This window comes from Anabrus simplex, chromosome 6 (genome assembly GCF_040414725.1).
Source record: "Anabrus simplex isolate iqAnaSimp1 chromosome 6, ASM4041472v1, whole genome shotgun sequence".
Lineage (NCBI taxonomy): Eukaryota > Metazoa > Arthropoda > Insecta > Orthoptera > Tettigoniidae > Anabrus > Anabrus simplex.
Window position 1 is genome coordinate 266,774,615 of NC_090270.1, and position 22,993 is coordinate 266,797,607.

The following is a 22,993-nucleotide window of genomic DNA, read 5'->3' on the forward strand; positions in this document are numbered from 1 at the left end:
CATTATTTTCTAGTCACACTCTTAGACAATGAATTGGAGGTTACACTCAACTTGACCGGGAGGAATCAGGAGGAATGACTTTGACCGCCATTTTGAAACACTTTGACCAAGTCGAATGATAGAGTCGAAAGTCGAAGGTGCAAGTTCAACATTCATGACCCCTGCGCGCTTAAAGATGCGTATGCTAGTCCACTTTCTAAAAGATTTTTATTTTGTCTTCATTAGTACAGAATTTCACGACTTTTTCCATATTCATAACTAGGCTATCACAAGCCAAATACACAGCACGCTAGTTAATTTCACACGATTATGTTCCTAACTCAGATATAGGTTACCAAATCACGCAACAAAACTTCACTGCTCCACTCAACACAAAATAAATTTCTAACTTCTGAATGGAATATGAAATACAAGCACAAATGGGTACACTTTTTCTGTAATCACGAAACTGTAGCGACGGCTCTTACCCGAGTTGTAAATAACGTTCCTTTCACAAGGGATGACAAACAGCATTTTCAGGGCTAAGAAAAATGTGATCGTACTTGTAGTAAGCGGTAATAGCGAAAATTCATGATGCGATAGGTATGGTAATACGCTCCTAATCCAAACATAGGCTACTGTATCAGGCGAAAAATATTTGCTACACTTCACTGTACCGCTCAACACAAAATCAATTTCCAACTTCTGAATGGAATGCGAAATACAAGCTCAAACAGACTCACTGTATTATTGCTGCTAACCAGCAAGCCAAACTGAACATTCGTGAGGCTAACGGCTTGCTCCCCGAATATGCAACTTATCCTGTGAAGTTCAGAAATTTAAGGCCTTTCTCCATAATCACTTACAGGACATGTTTCGACCACTTAGTCCTGAGTGGTCGAAACATGTCCTGTAAGTGCTAATTTTATATTTCATTTTGCCTGAGGCAATAATAAAGTATCGATTAGGTGGTTATTTTACTAACTTCTTGACTAAGCGGTAATAGCGAAAATTCGTGACGCGATAAGCGAAGTATTTTTATATAGATTTAATACGAGCATCGGGACTTCCAATTTACGATGTGCTAAGCGGGAAAACGTGTTAATGAGGAATGCACTAACAAAGTTTCACTGTATTTTATCATGATATTCATGCAAATGTGTTAGAACTTCATTATTTGATACGGAAGTCTGATTGGGCAATGCTGAAACATTTTTGGTGATGGGTTAATTGATGACCTATCTGTTGTTAGTAAGTATTAAACCCACTTTAATTGTTAGATTGAAGAGCAACGTCAACCAGTTTGCTACATTCCCAATTTGAAAGAACGACACACCTGCAGCAGGTTCTTCTCAGCCAGTGTATTTTTCCTAGTTTCATTTGAAAGCAGCAATGAATTTGGTGATGTCTATTTATTCAAGGAGTCCTTTGACGGCTAAGGAGTGAGGGATAGGTGAGCAGAGGGATTTTTTAATACAGCTCAAAGCAACATGGCTGGTATTCTCTCGCTTTCTTCCGGTCAACCTGTGAATGGTCTATTCTATCGCTGATGATGTAGAAAGATTAGATTTTGCAATGTCTCTCTCCCTCCCCCCTATAGTTTTGTCCATTTTATAGGGTTTGCTATTCAGCTACATTTTTGCCATTTGGCCCTGTCTAGAACGTTTTCAGGGTTGAGATCCACAGCATGCATATCTTCCATAATGTTGTCAATCCCCCGCATCGGCAGTCTCCCTCACTGTCTGCATTCACCTGGGTCAAGCTTAGGACCGTTTTAATAACTGAATTGTCGTTGCTTCGCATGACATGACCATACCATCGGAGTTGAGCCTCTCTAGCTTTCTCCACGATTGGGGCCACATCAAGTCTATGTCGCACATCCTCATGTCTGACATGGCCCAAGAGAGTCAGCTCCAACCCCATCTCCGAAGCATAGAGGATCTGTCCATGTTTCCTTGTAAAACGGTGATATTCAACTCCATAGAGAGCAACTGGTCTTATCACTGTCTTGTAAATTATAGCCTTCTGGTATTTGGTCATCTCTTTATCACAGAGGTCACCAGTTACCTGTCTCCACTTTGACAATGCTGTGCTGACTCTCATTCGCGTGTCAGTGCGATCCAAGATATTTAAAATGGGTGACTTTTGGTAAAATCTGGCCATTGATGGAAATGGTTTCATTGGTTTGGGTGCACATTCTAGATATTCTAACTTTTTAATGCTGCACTCTTGTGGAATTACCAAATCATCCGCATATAAGAGTGCCCAGGGATGGGAACAATGAATATCAGCTGTTGCAGTATCCATACAAAGGTTGAAGATTAGGGGTGAGAGGGATGAACCCTGATGAACAGCAACAGAAATGTTAAAAGGCGGTGAGAGCTCAGCCGGACAATGAATCACGCTTGTGACGTTACGATACAGAAGCTGGATCCATTGTACAAATACCTCTGGAATTTCAGTTTTTATGTCTATACTCTACCTACTATGTTCACCAAACCTGGGTACTTTTTGCTGTCTGAACTGTTAAAAACCATCAAACATAAGCCCTGCTACGTGTTCAATATTCATGTTCATCAAAACTTACAGTTATACCTGAACTCCTGACACACACACACACACACACACACACACACACACACACACACACACGCGCTCACTCTCTCTCCCCCCATCTATCTCTCTCTCTCTCTCTCTATTGCTTAGAATTTATAAAGGATGGTATTTCTGTATCAGCTGTGTCCACAGTAACAAGGAAATTCACTTTCTAATTTTCCGTAATTTCTGTCTCTGTATGCACAAACATCACGAGAAAACGACTGACGAGAATAAATAATTTTATTCACACTGAGTGAAATGGTAGTTTAGGGGAGGCCTAACATTTATTTTTCAAATATTTACGTTATTAGTGGTCGTATCTTAATGAAAATCGGTATGCAATGTCGGGGAATAAGTTGATCTAGGCCAAAAATAATTGTATTCACGCTGAGTGAAATGGTAGTTTAGGGGAAGGCCTAAAATTTAACTATAAAATATTTATTAGTGCTCGTATCTTAATGAAAAACGGTACGCAAAATCGCGGAATAAGTCGCTACAATTTAGGCTTAAAATAATTGTATTCACACTGAGAAAAATGCTAGTTTAGGGGATGGCCTAAAATTTAATTCTCAAATATTAATGTTATTAGTGGTCGCATCTTAATGAAAATCAGTATGCAAAGTCGGGGAATAATTTGCTATAATCTAGGTCATAAATAATTTTATTCACACTGAGTGAAATGGTAGTTTAAGGGCAGGCCTACAATTTAATTCTCAAATATTTATGTTATTAGTGGTCGTATCGATAAATACTACATAACTAAAGTTATATAGTATTATATTTCCAATCATTTATGTCTTATACATTGTTACCGTGCTGGCTATGATCACAGATATTCATGAATTTGGTTTTTTGTTACTAAGTCCATATCAGCGCCGAGTCAAGAGAAAATAGGTAAACATAATTTAATGAAAATCAGTATGTAGTCAGAGAATAAGGAACTACAGTCTACGTTATAAATAATGTAATAAGACGCCTTAATATCACAGAGTCGAAAGAAAACTAAATGTGTAGGGCTACAATATAGAAAGCTCATAAAAATGATCAACAATAACATTACATTGACCATTGTTTGTTGTGATGTGCTTTGTGTCTTCTGTTGCCACTCATCTCCAATAGATAGGATTACTGCTGTGTACAGAGAATTTTTTTTAAATTTGCTTTATGCCGCACCGAAACAGATAGGTCTTATGGTGAGGATGGGATAGGAAGGGGCTAGGAGTGTGAAGGAAGCGGCCTTGGCCATAATTAAGGTACAGCCCCAGCATAGTCCTAGTGTGAAAATGGGATACTACGGAATACGATCTTCAGGGCTGCGGACAATGGGGTTCGAATCCACTATCTCCCGGATCTAAGCTCACAGCTGTGTCCCCCCTAATCACACGGCCAACATGCCCTGTCGTACAGAGTGTAACAGACTGCCTGAATATTGGCGGGAAGTAACTGGGGAGTTAGATAACTTCCTTCTTTAGCATGGCATTGCTCTGGTTCATAAATTTTCTGATACTACTGGTACGTAACACACTGGTTCATCACAGCGTTCGAGCTATTCAATCCCTATTCTGAGGCACTGATTGGAAAGAGCAGTGTGCATATTTAACGGAATAATGGCAGAGGAGTGTTCAAGGCTGTCTACGGCTTGGTCATTCCAGCTCTGGAACTTTGGACTGTTAGATCGGCACCGTAGTACTGTTTGTTAAGTGAGAAAAGGTGCAGTTTTTCATTTGATTGAGTATTTGATATGATAACATTGCTTTTAAACGCTACATTCCTACTGACGTTTTTTTAATGACCTATGTTGACTTCAGTTAGGAAAACCACAATATCAGTCTTTCTGAGAATCCCGTAGCAAAGCACGGGTACATCAGCTAGTCTTCTAATATATGTTGACTATTATTTACCACCTAGTCATTAGATGAGGTAAAAATATCACTTCCATTCGAACATCACTTTCAGTCTCTTTTAGGTTGGTACTTGAGAATTTCTATGGAAATCTTCCTGTATCCATTCTTTAAACACGATTTTTCCATCTTTCTTGATAACAATGTATATATTGTATCGCTGATTCAATTTTCAGTTCCTTCAATACTGTTTCATTTGAGTTGTGTAGTTTCAAAACCCCCCTATCTCTAAGAAAAATTTTTCAGGAAGGGTAAAAAACTGCCACGACTGCATTTTACACTCCTTTTCAACATTTTTTAAACTTTTATTTTAATTACCTGATACTGAACAATATACACAAAATGTATGCAGTTTCATCTCTACATTTTTGTACTAGGGCAATATTTATCTTGAACATAGGGGGTTTTGAAAGTCACAGGTGGACATGGCGGGGTTTGAAAGTAAACATGGATATCGCAAACGTACTCTTGCTGTCTAATGCTCAATTTTTACTTCACTTACTAGCATCTATGTAGCACACTGAGATGGAAAACGAATTGCAAACATGAAATACAGTATAAAATGTTTAAATGTTCATTGAGAATATGCAATGCATTTGTCTCTGAAGAATAAAAACATAATCATATTATTGCAATCTAATACAAGGATACAGAATCATCTCTTGGTTCACAGTATTCTTCTTCCTCTTGCTCTTCTGTAGTACTGCTACGATGTTCAGCCTGTTGTGTTTCCAGCGAAACATAAAACTGGAGATCTGCAAGCTCCATCCATCTAGCCCCTTAATGTTTCTCAACCAATCTGCACACATCCTTCACTTTTGCATTGTTTAATGGAACATTGCCTTTTTCGATTAACTGTGGAACCAGTCCAGAAAAGGTTTTGCCTCTCCTTAACACACTCTTTGACTGGCCAAATGTGCAACGGTAAGCAACTTCCCCTTGTACCAATATGTTGTTTTTCTTCCTTTTTAGAAAAATTATTTTCGCAGGACTGAACTGAAAATGCCACAAGTCGACAGGTTTTAAAAGTTACAAGTAACTATTCTCATTTTGGTTCCGTATTGAAGTTGACATATATCTCTATAAATATTATAATAATATAGGTTTTAAAAGTCTCGAACAGCAGTCTTCCAGTCAAATATTGGTACTTCATAACCAGGCTGGAGAAGCTTCCCATGTCCACTGAAAATATTGTTGTATACCTCCGGCCTAAGGATAACTTCTCTTTTTCGAACAACTTTCTCTATACGTGCAAACACCCTGTCGGGTAGTAAAAACGAATGACCAACTACAGGAAAGTAAATTTCAACTTCTTTCACATTCACTGGTGCATACAGAAGCCACTTACTAACCATACCAACAAGAATACTGTTTTTATTTTGTCCGCCGCATCCATCTGCAAATAGGCGTACAGTTTTCTTTTGTGACAGATCAATGCTGTTAAGAGCATGAAACAAACAACTTGCAATTTTATTTCATTTGCACCTCTACGAAAGTCAGCTTCATTCCATGAATAGATCATCACATTTTCGTGCGTCAGTGATGTCTTAGAGCTTCCAAACACTACAGTGAAGTTGTACACATTTATTTGCCTGCTGAAGTAAGCACTTTGGTCATTTAGCTTGGGCAATAGCATGTTCTTCTGACAATGAAAGGAAACACACTGAATAGACTCATCTTCTCTTAAATATTCATAGAATGCACTGTATTTTAACTTGTAGATTCGTTTCTTGGTCTGCAGGGCAACTTTTGCATGTTCTGATGTGCAATTTTGTAGTTCCTCGTCTAGTTGTGAGCAAGTTGAGCAAACATCAGTCTTCGGACTTCCGAAACCAATATTATAGTTACGATTCAAGATCTTCCTGAAGAAGGCGTGCTTTGCCTGCAGTTCAGGTTCAACAGTAGTATTGTATTGTCTCCACATTTCTTTGATATTTAGTTCACATGGCAGGTACATACATGCCGCTGACTTCGTACAGCAGTAGTGCAGCTTTTTAGCACGAAACGATTCAATAAATTTACAGATGGCCTCACGTTTTGGTTTATTGGCATAGCTTCTTCTGTCTTCCCCTCTTCTCTCCACCAGTATTCCCTCAGATTCAAAATGACGCTTTAGAACCCCTTGAATTCTTCCCTTCTTCAATAGGAGAGCTCCTATAAATGCTTCTCGGCAAACTGGTACCATCGTTCCATCCCGTTTCCGAATAGTGTACATGAACGTATGAGCTTTTCTGGATCTGATACTGTAACCCGACCTGCGTCTCGCCAGTGGTATACACGAAACATGCTTGATAATGAAACTATCCTGCTGCAGTTTTGATGCTGTAGAGTAGAATACCAAGTGAAACTAATTCACATCTAACAAAGAAATATCTCCGCACTGGTAGGCCTTGGATTTATGGCCGCACATTAGTGTGGCAGAAGGTCCAGCCGACGAGTACCTGCGTAATAAACACCCTTTTCACTTACGAGAATGTGTATGTTTACTAAAATATCATAGGTATTTATGAATGGCCTGCATCGAAAAAGAAAGGGAAATTCGCTTCTCAACGTGAGCATAGAAGTTAATATCAGAAGCTGCACAAAGCCACAATGGTACGGGCTTTCGGGAATCAAACGTGCACTGGCCGAGATTCGAACTGCGGCCATTTTTGTGAGAGGAGAACGACCAATCCAGCACAACACCGTGCGCTGAGTTCATGCAGCACTGCATGTCTTCTAAAGCTTATTCTAGAAGTACAGTTTCTGCTACAGTACTACAATTATGTTCACAAGAGAGGAACGTATAAGAAAACATACCTTGATATTTTTGTTTCCTTGCATTTCCACTGCTGTTCGTTATGTAATTTCTTCCTACCCTTGCCAGGGCTACACTTCTCAATACATCTATGAGGAGAATCCATTAGCAATAGACAATACACGACAATGTGTCAACACAAATGCTTCCTCTCACGGTCACGCCAAGAGCTCCTCACGTGCTTCACACATGGCCACGTATTGCCTTCCTATTGGCCGGCGGAGATGGCGGGTTATGTTATCTATGCTCGAGCGCAAGGTGTTGGAGATGGCGGAATATGAAAATAACCCTGTACTTTGATATTGAATTTCGAACGGTTAGAGCAGGTTTTGATGCGTACTAATAGTATACAGCGGTGAACATGCCCACAGTGAAAATTGGAGATAGGGGTTTTTGAAACTACACGATTCATTTCTTTTATGATCCCATCAAGTATAACCAGCTGTTTTTCTCACGTATTTCACCTCATTAGTGGGTAACTATTAGCATCAGTTTTTCTTATTGTCCATGCTTCACTTCCATAGCACAGGATTGAAATGCTAAGGTTTTATATACAGGTATGCAGGTATGTGAACTACAAATGGCATCATAACCTGACTTATAACTCCCAAAATGTTACTATATTTTGTGATTTTATGAAGTATGTCAGCTTCTCCTGTATAATTTATAATTCAGGTAAGTAAATTCAATTACTCTTTCCAGTAATTAAGTGTTTAAACAACTTTTGATTAACATGGGTTTTTCCCCATAGGAATTGGGGACAGACAATAGAAATCAATTAATAGAGGTGTAGGGTAAGGATGTGGACTTCCCCATCTGCTACTTATAATTTACATAAATATTGTTATCAAAGAGTAGAGGCAAGAAAAACATGGCAATATACTGTACAAATCATATTTCCTCGTGTATCAGACCTCCTTTTTGTTCATTTTTATAGCCACAAAAAGTAAGTGGAGGGAGGCAAGTCCAATATGTGACAGCCTACAATTTCATGAGGTGAACATATGACTTTTGGCTATAAATTTTACATGTGTGTGGACTGTACTATTCTCTAACAAATTAATGATATTGTTAGTCTTACTGCTACCTTCATTGTTTCGGGTACAGGACATGCGTTTTCTGTGCTCTCAAAACTGTTCGTTAGTCCACAGTGAGCAAATATTAGAGTAATACTGCATCATATAAACTCGCAGTGATCAGTTACGCCAAAACATACGGGAATAGGGAAGTGGACAGCAAGTATTCAGTGTTTAAAGTTAAAAACTTCATCACTGATCTGTATTGAACTAATAGTTACAATGCTAAAAAGAGAAAGATGTTCCACCTTTTCAATACAATAACACTGTTGCACGAATCAATGTAGCAACATATTTAATTTATTATGGGACCGGTTTCGACATCTGTCCATGTCATCAGCCTACAAAAATGGCAAGAAGTCAACACAATTGTAACACTTATGACACTTTTCAAGATCAGCAAGAGTGCTCAAGAACCTCTACATGAACTTCTATTTTTAATTCAAGAAAAGTGTCATAAGTGTTGCAATTATTGTGTTGACTTCTTGCCATTTTTGTAGGCTGATGATGACATGGACAGATGTCGAAACCGGTCCCATAATAAATTAAATATGTTGCTACATTGATTCGTGCAACAGCGTTATTGTACTGAAAAAGTGGAACATCTTTCTCTTTTTAGCATTGTAAGTATTCAGTGCCTGAATGCAACGTGCGTTACCGCGGTAACAGAGAGGTGCACTTCAAGCGACCAACAAACCTCGCAAAGCATTTCGCGGACCAAAAAGCGGCCAGTACCCAAAAGTAGGGGACGATCTGTTTAAATACAGGATTTCATTACGCAACGTTGAATATGCCGTTTCTCGCGGAATGCTGTATTTTAAATGACGAGAAATAGCTGTTGCATGTGGAATCAGTTTCTCGGATTTGAAGGTTGGTCGAGGCTTGATGTTTAATTTTATGAAGAGAAATGGACGAATAACATTATGCTACAAAATGCCGAATGATTTCAACCAAAAAGTAATTGATTTTCATCGCTTTGTGATTGAGAAGCGTAAAGTGAAATAATATTTGCTCTCCCAAATAGGAACCACAGGTCAGTTACCAATCAGTTTCCGTATGCCACAAAGTCAAACAATCGATAATAAAAGGGACATCAAATGTAATCGTAAATGCTATCGGAAGCGAAAAAGAACGATGTACTGTAACGCTTGCTGTAACAGGTGATGGCAGAAAGCTTGCGCCTTATACTGTCCTAAAACAAAAAACAATGCCTAAAGTAAAATTTCCACAAGGGATCTGTGTTTAAAAGGGTGGATGGACACGTCACTCGTACAACATTGTATACGAATGGTTTGGGGATATATAGCAGGGGTCCCTCCTTCAATGCCCGGACCTTCTCATGTTGAGACAGTTTTCTTTCTTTTTTTGTTTGTTGCCGGTATGTCATTATTATGTACTTACGTGAATTGTACTTTAATTAGTACATGTTTATTTCACTTCAGATTGTATTGTGATGCAAGTGTAATGGACTAGTATAACTTCAAGTTTAAAAACTTCATCATATATCTGTATTGAACTGAGAATAAAATAGGAACAAAATAATGGGTCCACCTATTCAATACAAAATAATGCTATAATATTACTTACAACATTTAATTATTAACGCTTATTCCACGTCATCTTCAGCCAAAAAAAACTTTGAAAACAGACATTGGCATAATTAAAATAAACATACAAAAAATGCACAGTACACACGAATATATAATAATCTTGCGAATGATTGAATGGGTTGGGATTGAAATGATTAAGCGTGATGTGAGATCACTTCTTACAACACTACTTTAAAATTATTAAAAATATATAACACCACTCCTTAAAACACGGTTTAATCATGATAGTAACTTGATGTTCTGAGTTCAAATTTGCGTCACCAAAGTTCAATGTACAAAAAGAGTTTGTGCCACTGTTCAAAGAAAAGGACGGTAAAACCTTGTTCATTCGAAGTCGCTGGGACGCAAAAATCGGACTTCGAATTACGTGATTTCAAATTAATCGCCAACTCCTAATTCAGAAATGCCAACCCTTGCCGTATCACAAAAGATTCTAAGACCCATTACTGAATGCACTTAACCTTGATTCACAGTTTAAACCTTTCAAATGCCATGGCAAAAATCTACTTCCAAAATGTATCCAACAAGGTGCATTTACAGTATTCAAATAATGCACTTGGATAACTTACTGACAAACATAACCTCACAAAATGCAAGAAATAAATAAAAAAGCATGATTCAAACATGAGGATAAATCGATGCTGGCTCCCCTGTGCACGTGCTGTATTCATTGGACTACTGTACTGTATGCATTTTAGATGCCCTGTACTTGCACGAGGGGAGAAAGTCTCTCACTTCCGTTTGCATTACAACATTCTTCGATTTCCCGCCATGGCACCTCTCTTGAAATTCAGAAATGCCAGCTCTTGCCATGTCACAAAGTATTCCAAGACGCATTAATGCATGCAATCGCTTTGATTCACAGTTTAAACCTTTCAAGTGCCATGGAGAAAACTATTTTCAAAATGTATCCAACAAAGTGCAATGACATTAGTCCTATTCAAATAATGCACTTCGATAAATCACAGACAATCATAATCTCGCGCAACGAAAAAAATCCACGATTCAAAGACAAAGACAAATATTGCTGGCTCCCCTGCGCAAATGGTTCTTTTATTACTTTACTGTTTGCATTTTTTAAATGTCTTGTACTGGCACAGAAAGTGCCCGATGCCCTTAAAACATCATAGCTTTTCGAACTTTCCTATGACAAGGGGAGGAAGTCTCTCACTTCCGTGTGCATTACAACACAATGACTCCCACCCTTGTACGATTTCCCAGCTGGCGCTTCTCTCGTTTAAAACCTTAAGTCCGTTGGGGCTCGGCATTAAAAAACGATGTAGTTTCATCGACAATGACAGCACTGTTTGGTGCGCATGGATTATATGAGCCACTCTTTTTCGCCAACTGTCGGCATCGCCATCGCCAGTGTTTGCAGATTCTGCTTCTCTGCACACTGTCTGCTACGTGATATTATGGGGCATTCCTTTAAAAGCTGAATACAAAAGACATGATTTCACTTGAACTTAGCAAATGTGAAGCACACTGTAGACACACCGAAGTGAGTGAAAGTGTGGTTAGCCCCTGTACGTTTTGGAAGACACGTTCTATCACAACGTGGATAAATTTTGAATTCAAATTACTCTGTAAAATACTACTTTTTTAAAACTTAAAGGCAGTTTTGAATTAAAAGTCTGATTTTGGTAATGTCGCTGACATTGTTCTTCGAATTACGAATAATCCGTATTTTGAATTAAACAATTTAAAATAACGTGCAAAACTATACCTCATGTTTCTGGGAACGAGAGCTTCTTCGAATTAGGCGTGATTTTGAATTAACCGATTTCGAATTATCGAGGTTCTACTGTACATGTCTTCTATGGGCGAGACATATGAAAACAAAACACAAGACCAAAATGGCAGTATTGAGTGGTTAGATGGCTTGAGATTTAAAATAAGTATTGCCTAATATAATACTGAGTAAAAATAATCTTAAGGAAATTTCACCAGGTCTTGAATTGCCAAGTTATAAAATTGTAAGGAACTTAGGTCCAAATGCAAAATTCAGTTTCAAAATACTGTGTATGTACCAGTTTAAAAATATATATTATGTTCCTTCTTAAAACACTACGTAACACTTTAAAGCCTAAAAGGAACTTAGAGATTCCAAGTTCTACTTTGCATTAACAATTTTAAAATGTGAGATGACTTAAGTCAATTATCGAAGGTAAGAAAAATGTCTTCTCTAATTGAAAATTCCCATTGACAAAACTTTGGCTGAAGTTGGCCTGGATGAAACTTTCTTCTAAGAGTTTTATTTTTTTCTGTAACTTTTAAGAGTTAGGCGAAAAGGACACCATTTTTGCCCCAGGGTACTAGGAGATATGCTTAGTTCAATATGGGACCTGAAGCAAAAAAGGAAAAGAGGGAAATTAGAAAAATGGAAAAAGAAGAAATCCTGCTTTAGAAGTTTAAGTGAATATGAGACTCACCTATGGCGGCGTGTGGAGACGTATGTTAGAGAAGACACTGAGTGTCGTAAGACACCAAGACCAGTATATACTCTGTATTGTGGTAGAAGGGGGAGGTGAAGGAGGGGAATCAGGGGAGGTGATAAGAGGGAGTGGGAGTAGGGACGGGGGAGGAGGGGCAGGAGGAGGAGGGGAATTTAGGTAGGGTAAGGCTGGTATGGCATGAAAATGTATTGTGTATGATTTGAAAAACTCATTTGCTATTGGAAATTTTTCTAATCCTAAAAAATGCAATCAGAAAATCAAATAATATTTTTGGTTTTTCAGAAATATCATTGGGATTTAAACCTGAATTAAAATACAGTATTGGTCTAGGTGAATGTAACAACTCTCAGTGAAGTCTAGCAAAGGACCTTTGTTAAGAACTTGTAGTACTGTAAGGTCTTGTTCGATATTGGTAAAATTATGTTGAAAATCTTTCATGTGCTGGCCTATTGCTGAGAACTTATTATATCTGACGGCGTTGACGTGTTCTGCATATCTAATCCCGAAATCTCGTCCTGTTTGTCCCATATACGAACTGCTGCAGTCTTGACAGCAGAATCTGTATAATCCGGAATTGTGACAAACGTTACTCGTTTACTTAGGTAGAGTTATGAAGAATGTCGATGCTTCTACTACTAGTTCTGTAGGATAAATTCACATTATGTTTTTTTGAAAACGTTACTGATATTGTAAATTTCATTGGTAAAAGTGAAAGTTGAAAAAATGTCAGCTTTGGATTTACTTCTCAATACGGTATTGTTAGGGCGATGCCTGAATATGTTTATCATTCTTTCGATACAGGCTTCCTTGAATCCATTGCTTTTGGCTATAGAACGAATTATATTGAGTTCCTTGTGTAAGTTCTCTTTTGAGATGGTTATTCTAAATGCATGGTCTACCAGGCTGTTATATGTAGCAGTTTTGTGAGCTTGAGGATGAGAAGAGTCATACCTTATGGTATTGGCCGTTTGAGTTGGTTTTCTATAGATGTTATATGTGAAAGAGGAAAGCGATCTAGTGATTGTTAAATCCAAAAAATTTATACGATTATTAGTCTCTGATTCTAAAGTGAATTTGATATCTTGGTCTAAACTGTTAAGATTGTCAAGGGTAGACTGTGCATTTGTGGAATGTTCATCAAGGATTACAAATGTATCGTCCACATACCTGGCCCAGAGATGAATATTATTAAACTTAAAATAGTTATCTATACCCGTCTTTCCCAAAAAATCGAGATAAATCTCAGCCAGAATCCCCGAGGCCGGTGACCCCATTGCTAGACCGTTCTGCTTGTAAATAACATTATCGAACATGAAGTAATTATTATTGATTAGCAAGCTTAGAATGCTCATGAAATTGAGAACTTCTGCCTGCTGAGTTAATTATTGGCAAGTAAATTCTTCTTGATGACAGGGAACAGAGAATTGGTATTTATGCTAGGGTACATGTTAACTATGTCGAAGGAATGTATAGTGTGAAAAGGTTGAAGATTAAAATTGTCTAATCTTTTAATTAGTTCTGTCGTGTTCTGAATGGATTTACAGTAGAACCTCGATAATTTGAAATCGGTTAATTCAAAATCCCGCCTAATTCGAAGAAGCTCTCGCTCCCGGAAACATGAAATACAGTTTTGCATGTTATTTCAATTGTTTAATTCGAAATACAGATAATTCGTAATTCGAAGTACAATGTCGGCCCCATTACCGAAATTCAGACTTTTAATTCAAAACTGCCTTTACATTTAAAAACAATAGTATGTTACAGAGTAATTTCAACTCGAAATTTAACCGCTCCGCATCATAATAGAACGCGCGTTCCAGAACGTGGAGGGGTAGCTTTCCGCACTTACACTCACTTCCGTGGGTCTACAGTGCGCTTCATGATTGCTAAGTTGAATGAAATCGAAATTCTTTTGTGTTCAACCTTTTAAGGAACGCCGTAATATCACGCAACATGCATGCGGAAAAACAGAATCCGCGAACACTGGTGATGCCGACAGTTGACGAAAAACGTGGTAAATATAATAAATTCGTAGGCACCGAACAATGTTTATATTGCCAGTGAAACTGCATTGCTTTATTTTAATGCGAGCCCAAACGGTCTTATGGTTTTAAAGGAGAAATTGCCAGCCGGAAAATCGTACAGTGTGCGGGATGGGGGTCATAGTAGTGCGTTGCAATGCACATGGAAGCGAGATACTTTATCCCCTCGTCATAAGAAACTTCGATAAGCCACAATGTTTTAAGAGCGTCGGGCACTTTCCATGCCAGTACAAAGCATCTACAATAAAAATGCAGACAGTAACAGGGGAACCGGCATAATTTATCCTCGTCTTTGAATAGTGCGATTTTTTTTCTTTCATTGCGTGAGGTTATGTTTGTCAGTGATTTATCCAAGCTCATTATTTGAACAGTGTAAATGCACCTTGTTGGATACATTTCGGAAATAGTTTTTTTCCATGGCATTTGAAAGGTTTAAACTGTGAATCGAGGCGATTGCATGAATTAATGGGTCTTAGAATACTTCGTGACGCGGCAAGTGTTTACATTTCTGAAGTACGAGAGAAGTGCCATGGCGGGAAATCGTACAAGGATAGAGTCATAGGAAAGTTCGATTTTAAGGGCATCGGGTACTTTCTGTGTAAATACAAGGCATTAACAAAGCACTTGCACATGGGAGCGAGCATAGATTTCTCCTCGTCTTTGAATCGTGCTTTTTTTTTTTCTTTCTTTCGTTGCGTGAGGTTATGTTTACCAGTGAGATATCCGAGTGCATTATTTGAATACTGTAAATGCACCTTCTTGGATACATTTTGGAAATAGTTCTTTTTTCATGGCATTTGAAAGTTATAAACTGTGAATCAAGGTTAAATGCATGCAGTAACGGGCCTTAGAATATTTTGTAACGCGGCAAGGGTTGGTACTTCTGAATTGCGAATTGGCGGTTAATTTGAAATCACGTAATTCGAAGTACGTTTTTTGAGGCCCAACGACTTTGAATTAACAAGGTTTTACTGTATTTGAAGAAAATTTGTAATGGTTAATAAGAAATGTCTGAATGAACTGTGTTAACTTATAAAGAGGACTAGGTCTATAATTAATAATAGGTCGAATGGGGACACCGGCCTTGTGGATTTTGGAGAGTGATCTAGCTGTCGGCAAGCTCAAATTCATAATTATTAGTTTGTGTTTTTCTTGTTCAGTGAAAAGAAAGGAAGTATATTTTTAATATTTGTTTTAAATTGAGTTGAATTGACTGTGTGGGGTCTTTCTTAGTGATTGAAAACGAGTCACTGGTTTTCTGAATGTAATCCGTTCTGTCCATGACCACTGTTGTATTGCCTTTATCAGCTTTCGTGATGAGATGATTATCAATTACTTTTTTTTTCGAGATTCTGAATCTTCTTCCTTTCCCTGAACGATTCTTTTTGATAGTATTGGGGGCTGTTGTACAGTTTTTAGACACAAAAGTTGCTTTTCCACGTCAACTCTAAGTTCCTCTTGAAGGTCGTGTGGCATTCTACTGATGGCCATTTCTGACTCAATGAGTTTTGCAGCTGTATTGGCAGGGTTTAAGCTCGGCCAACTATGCTTTGGGCCCTTAGAAAGAATAGTTTTGTCGTCTTCGTCCAAGATTTTATTGGAGAGATCGATTAACACTATGCGCCCGCCGGTAGTAATATTACTACCACGCAGCGTGCACCTGAGTGCCGCTATTAGTAATACTACTACCACGATCTTTGAAATTCAGCAACTCAAAAGCTATTAACATTATCGAATAAGTTTTTGCTTTGATGTGTTGTTGATTTCCTTTACTATCGTTAGGTGGTGATGTCGATCGATAGTGATTGGAGGTGCAACTTAGGGACAATGTTTCGTAGCCACGTGCGCTCAGATCTTACATAATTGCTGACATACGTACTCCTCGCACGCTCCGGTTAGATAAGCTCAAATTTCTTTGCAAGTGTTCTAATGATAGATTATTTGACTTCACAGATTTAGAATGAAAGTGTAGTGAGGCAACAGTCTGCAATCATCTCTCAAGTAGTCGATTTATACTGTATAATTATTGAGATATGGATCCCGGACCTTGTACAAGTAAAGGAAATCCTATGCATGCATACAACCCACAGATAAGTGAACAAATTATTACGGAACTGGTGAAAGATTCAGATTCTGATCTGTATGAAAGTGATCGTGAAGAAGAAAATGAAAATATAAAAGTCCCTCAGGATGCTGAATCATCAGATTCATCACCAGAAGAACCAGTCGCAAAAAAACGAAGGGAGGTGAGAAGCACGGGAACACAATGGAAACAAGATATTACTCCTGTGAACAGGCCTGTTTTTTCTGGCGCACCGGGACTGCATGCTAATAACCTTGGTATTTCTACAGAATTTTCACCTCTAGATTTCTTTAGTTAATTTTTTGACAGTAATGTATTGAACGTTATCCGAGTGGAAAGTAACAGATATGCCCTACAGCAAATACATCTAAAGAAGCAAGAACGCCCTTTGAAACCTAAATCAGTGCATGCGCAGTGGAAACCAGTGACTCTGAATGAACTAAAGTTATTTTTTGCAGTAGTGATTCACATGTGTTTGATTCGTAAACCTTTTCTCCGGGACTACTGGAGCATCAGAATGGACCAATATTGTAGCTTAAGTTTCTTTCCAATGCTGAAGGTAAGCATTTTTTATTTGATTTCGTGGGATAGCCCACTCTTTGTACAATATGTATATAAATTTGTTAATTTATAATGCGAAAACTGACAGAACTGTGATTTTTTTCCTGAGAGTCTAAATTACGCCAGCACAGGGTAGGGACGCCATCTTGAAACGTCCGGGCTAGTGTTAATGGAGGATGGAAATGAGCTAAAAGATCAGTAGTAGTTCCTGGATTACCGACAGATTTGAGTGGAAAATTTTTAGACGTTGCTTTATCTAAAAGTAATTTAAGCTGTTTACGTCTATTATTATTATTGTTATTTTTTTTTTTTACGGAATTATGAACAAACTTTATTTGGTATAAATCGTGGTCGTATCATTTATTATTTGTGTGTTGTATGATCTGTCTTGTGTAACAAAACATGTGAGGTTATGTCACGATATATCTTTATTTAATGTAAGAACACACAATTAATAGTATATAATTTATTATTACCCGTAAATATGACGTATAAATCCTATGTAATGTTGTGCAACACAGGGTAATAGTCAGGAACAACGCATCTTTGCCACTAGCGCTTTATAGAGTGTTGTATTCATTTTTACACAGGTTATTGGAGACTCGAGAAAATACGAGGAAACATGTGTCAGACTTTTCTAGAAGCCTGGCCAGGCAAGGTATATAGAGAGACAGTCTTGGGAGTTGTAGTTGAGCTGTTAGCGAGACTTGTTAGTAAAAGTCGTTAGTCGAGTGTGGAGACTTGTTAGTGAAAGTCGTTAGTCGAGTGTATGAACTCATGTTGTGATTTTGTTGTGCTGGTAATTGGTTGACATGTTAATGTAGCAGCCAAGTGTTTGTCAAGATGGCGGTTCATTAATGTGTGTGTGTGTGTGTGTGTATAATGTGTATATAATTTGTAAATAAAATAGTGTACACAACTGGCAGCATCTCGTGTGAGCGTCTTTGTGATTAAGACACTTATCAGCTCGTAGCGGGAAGAATATTTTCCAGTGTCGGTACTTCAAAACCACGTGTTCAACTTACCTGATGTACCCTATTTAACATTTCAGAAAAACTCATGCCAGAATTTTACGCCAAATGACTTAACCGCAAATGAGTTGAACCAATTGCGTGTATATTATATTTGATGCATCCTTTAAATGTACATGAATTGTAAGTATTTCTTTTCTAAATCTGAATTCCTCAAATAATTTACGCATCCGAAGTTTCTACCTGTATTTTTCATCAAAAAAGTGGGTTAATTCCGTGAGAAAATACAGTACTGCTAGTTTGCTAAAGCATAATTAATTTTTTTGTCAGTCACGAATACAGCTCTCATTCATGTTTTATTTTCTTCCTGCTGCACGATTTCCAATTTCTTCTGTGCTTATATAATCTGCAGCTTTTCTTTGGCCGTGAAAGGCCTATAGTGTGTACCTTTAGCTGCCATTTCGAACACGTGATTCAACTTCACTTCACTTCAACTGATGCACACAGAAGAATGACACCAAGGCCCACGCAGAGTTGCCGATGTGTTTGGCACAGTTTCATTAGGCTTATCTTATAAATCCAGTTTTTCTCCAAATTCCAATAGAATTTCAAACTACTATATCTACTAGAAAAAGGGGCATGTTAAATAAAGATGATCACTTACTAAATGACATGACGACCAATATACCACAGTTTCATTTCCAAATTACACAACATGCAAAATAGGCGTATTCCACCATTTCCAGAAGAGGTAAGGGTGAGCTGGCGGCAAACGAGACGGGAATAACTGTCATCACTTGTTGACAGGTCACTGAGATTGGGACCATATAGTATACTTCTGAGATACAGTGGCTCCCCTGTCATACGAAGTAGAGCCGCAAGAAGAGAGACAGACAATTACAACAGCAAGACTCCAATTTCCTAAATTCCTATTTTCAGCAAAATAAGAAATAAAGCCATGATGCATCATTACACAGACTTTTCATTTTCATTAACATTAAAATGCACAAGTTGGAATGGAAAGAGAAAGGAAAATAAGATGTTGTAGGGCCCTCTGGATATGGAAATGTAAATCCAGAAGGCGAGTTGTTGGTGGATTTTTGCATGAGGAACCAAGGGTTTGTTGGAAACATCTGGTTTAGGAAGAAGAACAGTATGGTTGGGGAGACAGACGAACAAAGACCCTGATTGCTTATATAATCACAGAAAAAGAACTCCAGAAAAACCTTTTCGATTTTACACCGATGCCTGAAGAACCCTTTGGTGGAGATCATAGAGTTGTGATACGAAAATTGAAAGTGGGAAAGATTGAAAAAAAAAAACATTAAAAAGAGAGAAAAGAATTGAGAAACGCATACAAGAAGAATTTCAAAGGGAAATCATATCCTTGGTTCCCAGGACAGAGATGCGGAATGTTGAAGATGGATGGAAAAGATTTCAGAAAGCACTGGTTGGATGTACAGAAAAGGTATGTCGTAGAACATCAGGAAATGTGAAAGACAAACAGACACACTGGTGGAATGATAGGGTAAAGATTAAAGAGAAGGAAAAGAAAATGGCATGGAAAGCATGGAAAACATCTAAGACTGAAGAAAGTAGAAGAAAATATGTGGAGGCAAAGAATTTGACCAAGAAAGTAGTTGAGGAAGAAAAGAGGAAGAGCTGAGCCTTATTCACACAGAAATAGAGATGATATGCAGGGCAGCAAGATATTACTGTATGGTATTTTAAGAAACAAAAAGAGAGATCAAGTAAACACCAGATTTGTGAAGGATGAAGGCGGCATATTATTAACAAAGCCAGAAGAAATAAGAAATAGATGGAAAGAGTATTTTCAGAAGTTTCTGAACATGAGAACTAATGACAATCAATCAATGGATGACCAGGAAATGCAATTAGTTGATGAAGAAATTGATAAAGAAATTACAACGAATGAAATTGAAATGGCAGTAAGAAAGATGAAGAATGGAAAAACTGCTTGAATAGATTACATTTCAATAGAGATGATGAAGGCAGCTGGAGCTGTAGGTCTGCGGTGGACATACGAGTTCTCAGGATTGCCTGAGAGAATAAGGAGACCCCTGAGGATTGACAAAAAGGAATAATCATCCCAATTTCCAAGAAAGGTGATAAGAAAGTATTGAAGAACCACAGGGGTATTACTCTAATATCCCATGTTGCTAAGATAATGGAGAGAGGATACTGGAAAGTAGGATAAGGTTGAGGGTTGAAAATCAGATGCAGTAAAACCAGTTTGGTTTCAGAAGTGAAAGGTCTACAATAGAGCTCATTTTCATTATGAGACAACTAATGGAAAAGTAATGGGAGTATGGGAATGATATGGTTATAACATTCACTGACATTGAAAAGGCATATGAGAATGTCCCCAGGACTAAAGTTTGGGACAGTTTAGTGCAAAAAGGAATTGGATAGGGATTAATAAAAATGATCATGGCAATGTACAAGGAATGTTGTAGTTGGGTGCAAATACAAGTTGACAGGACAAGTTAGTTCAAAATCACTAGTGGGCTGAGAAGGGAAGTGTTCTATCACCAATCCTATTTACAATAGTAATGGATGACATTATGAGAACAGCAAAAGCAACATATGGAGGAAGAGAAATTAACATCATGTTATTTGCAGATGATACTGTAATTTGGAGAGAAGTGGACATGAAGGTTCAAGAACAGTTGGATGTGGTGAATGGGAAGATCGAAGAATATGAATTGAAAACAAGTGTAGAAAAGAGTCAAACTCTTGTTATGACTAGAGGGGAGAAAGAAGGAAACGGTCAGATTTTTTAAAAGTTGTTTTACGTCGCACCGACACAGGTAAGTCTTATGGCGACGATGGGATAGGAAAGGCTAGGAGGGGGAAGAAAGCGGCCATGGCCTTACTTAAGCTACAGCCCCAGCATCTGCCTTGTGTGAAAATGGGAACCACGGAAAACCATCTTCGGGGCTGCCGACAATGGGATTCGAACCGAACCGACCCTCCCGAATACTGGATACTGGCCGCACTTAAACGACTGCAGCTATCGAGCTCGGTAAAGGTCAGATTAGACTTGCAGACAAGCCCCTAGAAGTAATGGACATATTCAAATACCTGGGGAGTCAATTAATGGAGAATGATCGACTGGATGCTGAGATTAGTAAGAGAATTCAAGCTGGAAGCTATTTCTACCATAGTGTAAGAAACATGTTATGGGACAAAGGTGTGCCAATGGAAGCAAATGAAACTTTGCACAAGATGTATTATGTATCCATTACAACTTACGGAGCAGAAACTTGGACAATGACAAAGAAGGATGAGAGTCGAATATAGGCAGCCAAAATGACGTTCTTGAGGAGTATGATACAGATGAGACAAAATAAGGAATGAGAAAATCCAGGAAGAAATTGGAGTGGAAAAAATGAATGAGGGAAAAGAGAAGACCTGACTAAGATGGTTTGTGCACATAAAGCAAATGAGTGATGAAAGAATGCCAAAAAAGGTGATGGAAATGGAAATGCAAGGAAGGAGAGGCCGTGGACGACCACGACTGAGATAAAAGGCACAATCCAATGCAGTATTATAGAAAGAAACCTGGACTGGGACACAGCGTTGCAAGAGTAATGGAAAGATGGAAGAAAGTGGAGAAGAACCATATTTGCCCCAACCTGGCTACAGCTGGATAAAGGGAAATGATGATGATGATGGTGGTGATGATGATGATATTTCCAGCTAGATTAAGCTATTTATAAGTTAAGAACCCTCCAGAAAACCTGCTAGCCGCTAACTTAACATTAAAAGCCTCCAGATCTAGCAGGAAAACCACTGAATTGGCAACGCTGGACCCACGCACAACTACACAATTTTCCCATCATCGCAAACCCCGTTCAGATGTGTATATATTCGTAATAGTATGTACATTTACTTCCTTTCAGTTGCCAGGCACATTGCCAAAATTGACACAAATAATACCTGCACCCCAATTTCTTACCTCAAAATATTTTTTAAAATATGCGAGGATTATTTGCATAAATACGGTACATCGATTATGGCTTTTAAAGGGAATAAGATCCATAAGTCATCCAATGAAATGTTGGCAAGAGAATACGTTATGGATTATAACAGGCCAATGTAACCAATACCTGAATGGATGCGATGAAGATTATTATTTATTCTTTGCAACAATTAATGTATACCTTGTACAAACTACGAATACGACAGAAATAATTTTACCACTTACCTCAATGATGATAGCCTGGGGAGCGTTCTTCACAAGCTTAGTCTGTACAGCTCCTCCACTACCAATTTCACTATCTTTGACACACTCTTTGGGTGCCTCACAAACAGCAATCCACTCCTTGCTGGGGGGATATTTGAAGGGCTGGCTGCCGAAGTTGAAAGACATCTCTGCATTCTGCAACCACAAGAGATCTTATCAGATGACAGCATGCAGAGTAAAAAACAAATAGCACAAACCAACAAGAGAGAGGCTTACCTTCAAAACAACTGATGGAAAAAAAGCAGATCCCTTAAGCTGTGGTGGGATGGAGAAAGCCTTTCCCAGGTCCACTCCATTCTTAGAGAACTTGATTTCCAATTTATCCAAGTCCAAGTAGCAGCCAATTGTATCAGACATACCAAATGGTTCACCATAGTTGTCAAAATTCTTATTGTTCGACTTCTTGCCAGTACCTCCATAACCAAAACCAAATTTATCAGTACCCAGATCCAAACTGGCCTAGAATGAAGGAAACAAGATTACAAAACTATGTAATGATGATGATGATGATGATAATGATGAAGATAATAATAATAATAATAATAATAATAATAATAATAATAATAATAATAATAATAATAATAATAATAATAATAATAATAATAATAATAATAATTTTTGGAGATGCTAAGGTGCTGGAATATTTTCC

At 38.0% G+C, this 22,993-nt stretch overlaps 1 protein-coding gene across 1 annotated transcript in view; it reads right to left on the reverse strand.

Annotated features, from left to right (window-relative positions):
• Positions 1-22,993, reverse strand: part of Ddx1 (ATP-dependent RNA helicase Ddx1) — a 113,063-nt gene that overhangs the window by 56,126 nt on the left and 33,944 nt on the right. The window contains exons 4-5 of the mRNA XM_067149290.2: positions 22,561-22,803; positions 22,306-22,479 (exon numbers count right to left, since the gene is read on the reverse strand). Of these exons, the coding sequence (XP_067005391.1) occupies positions 22,306-22,479; positions 22,561-22,803 (417 nt within the window). The remainder of the gene's footprint in view (positions 1-22,305; positions 22,480-22,560; positions 22,804-22,993) is intronic.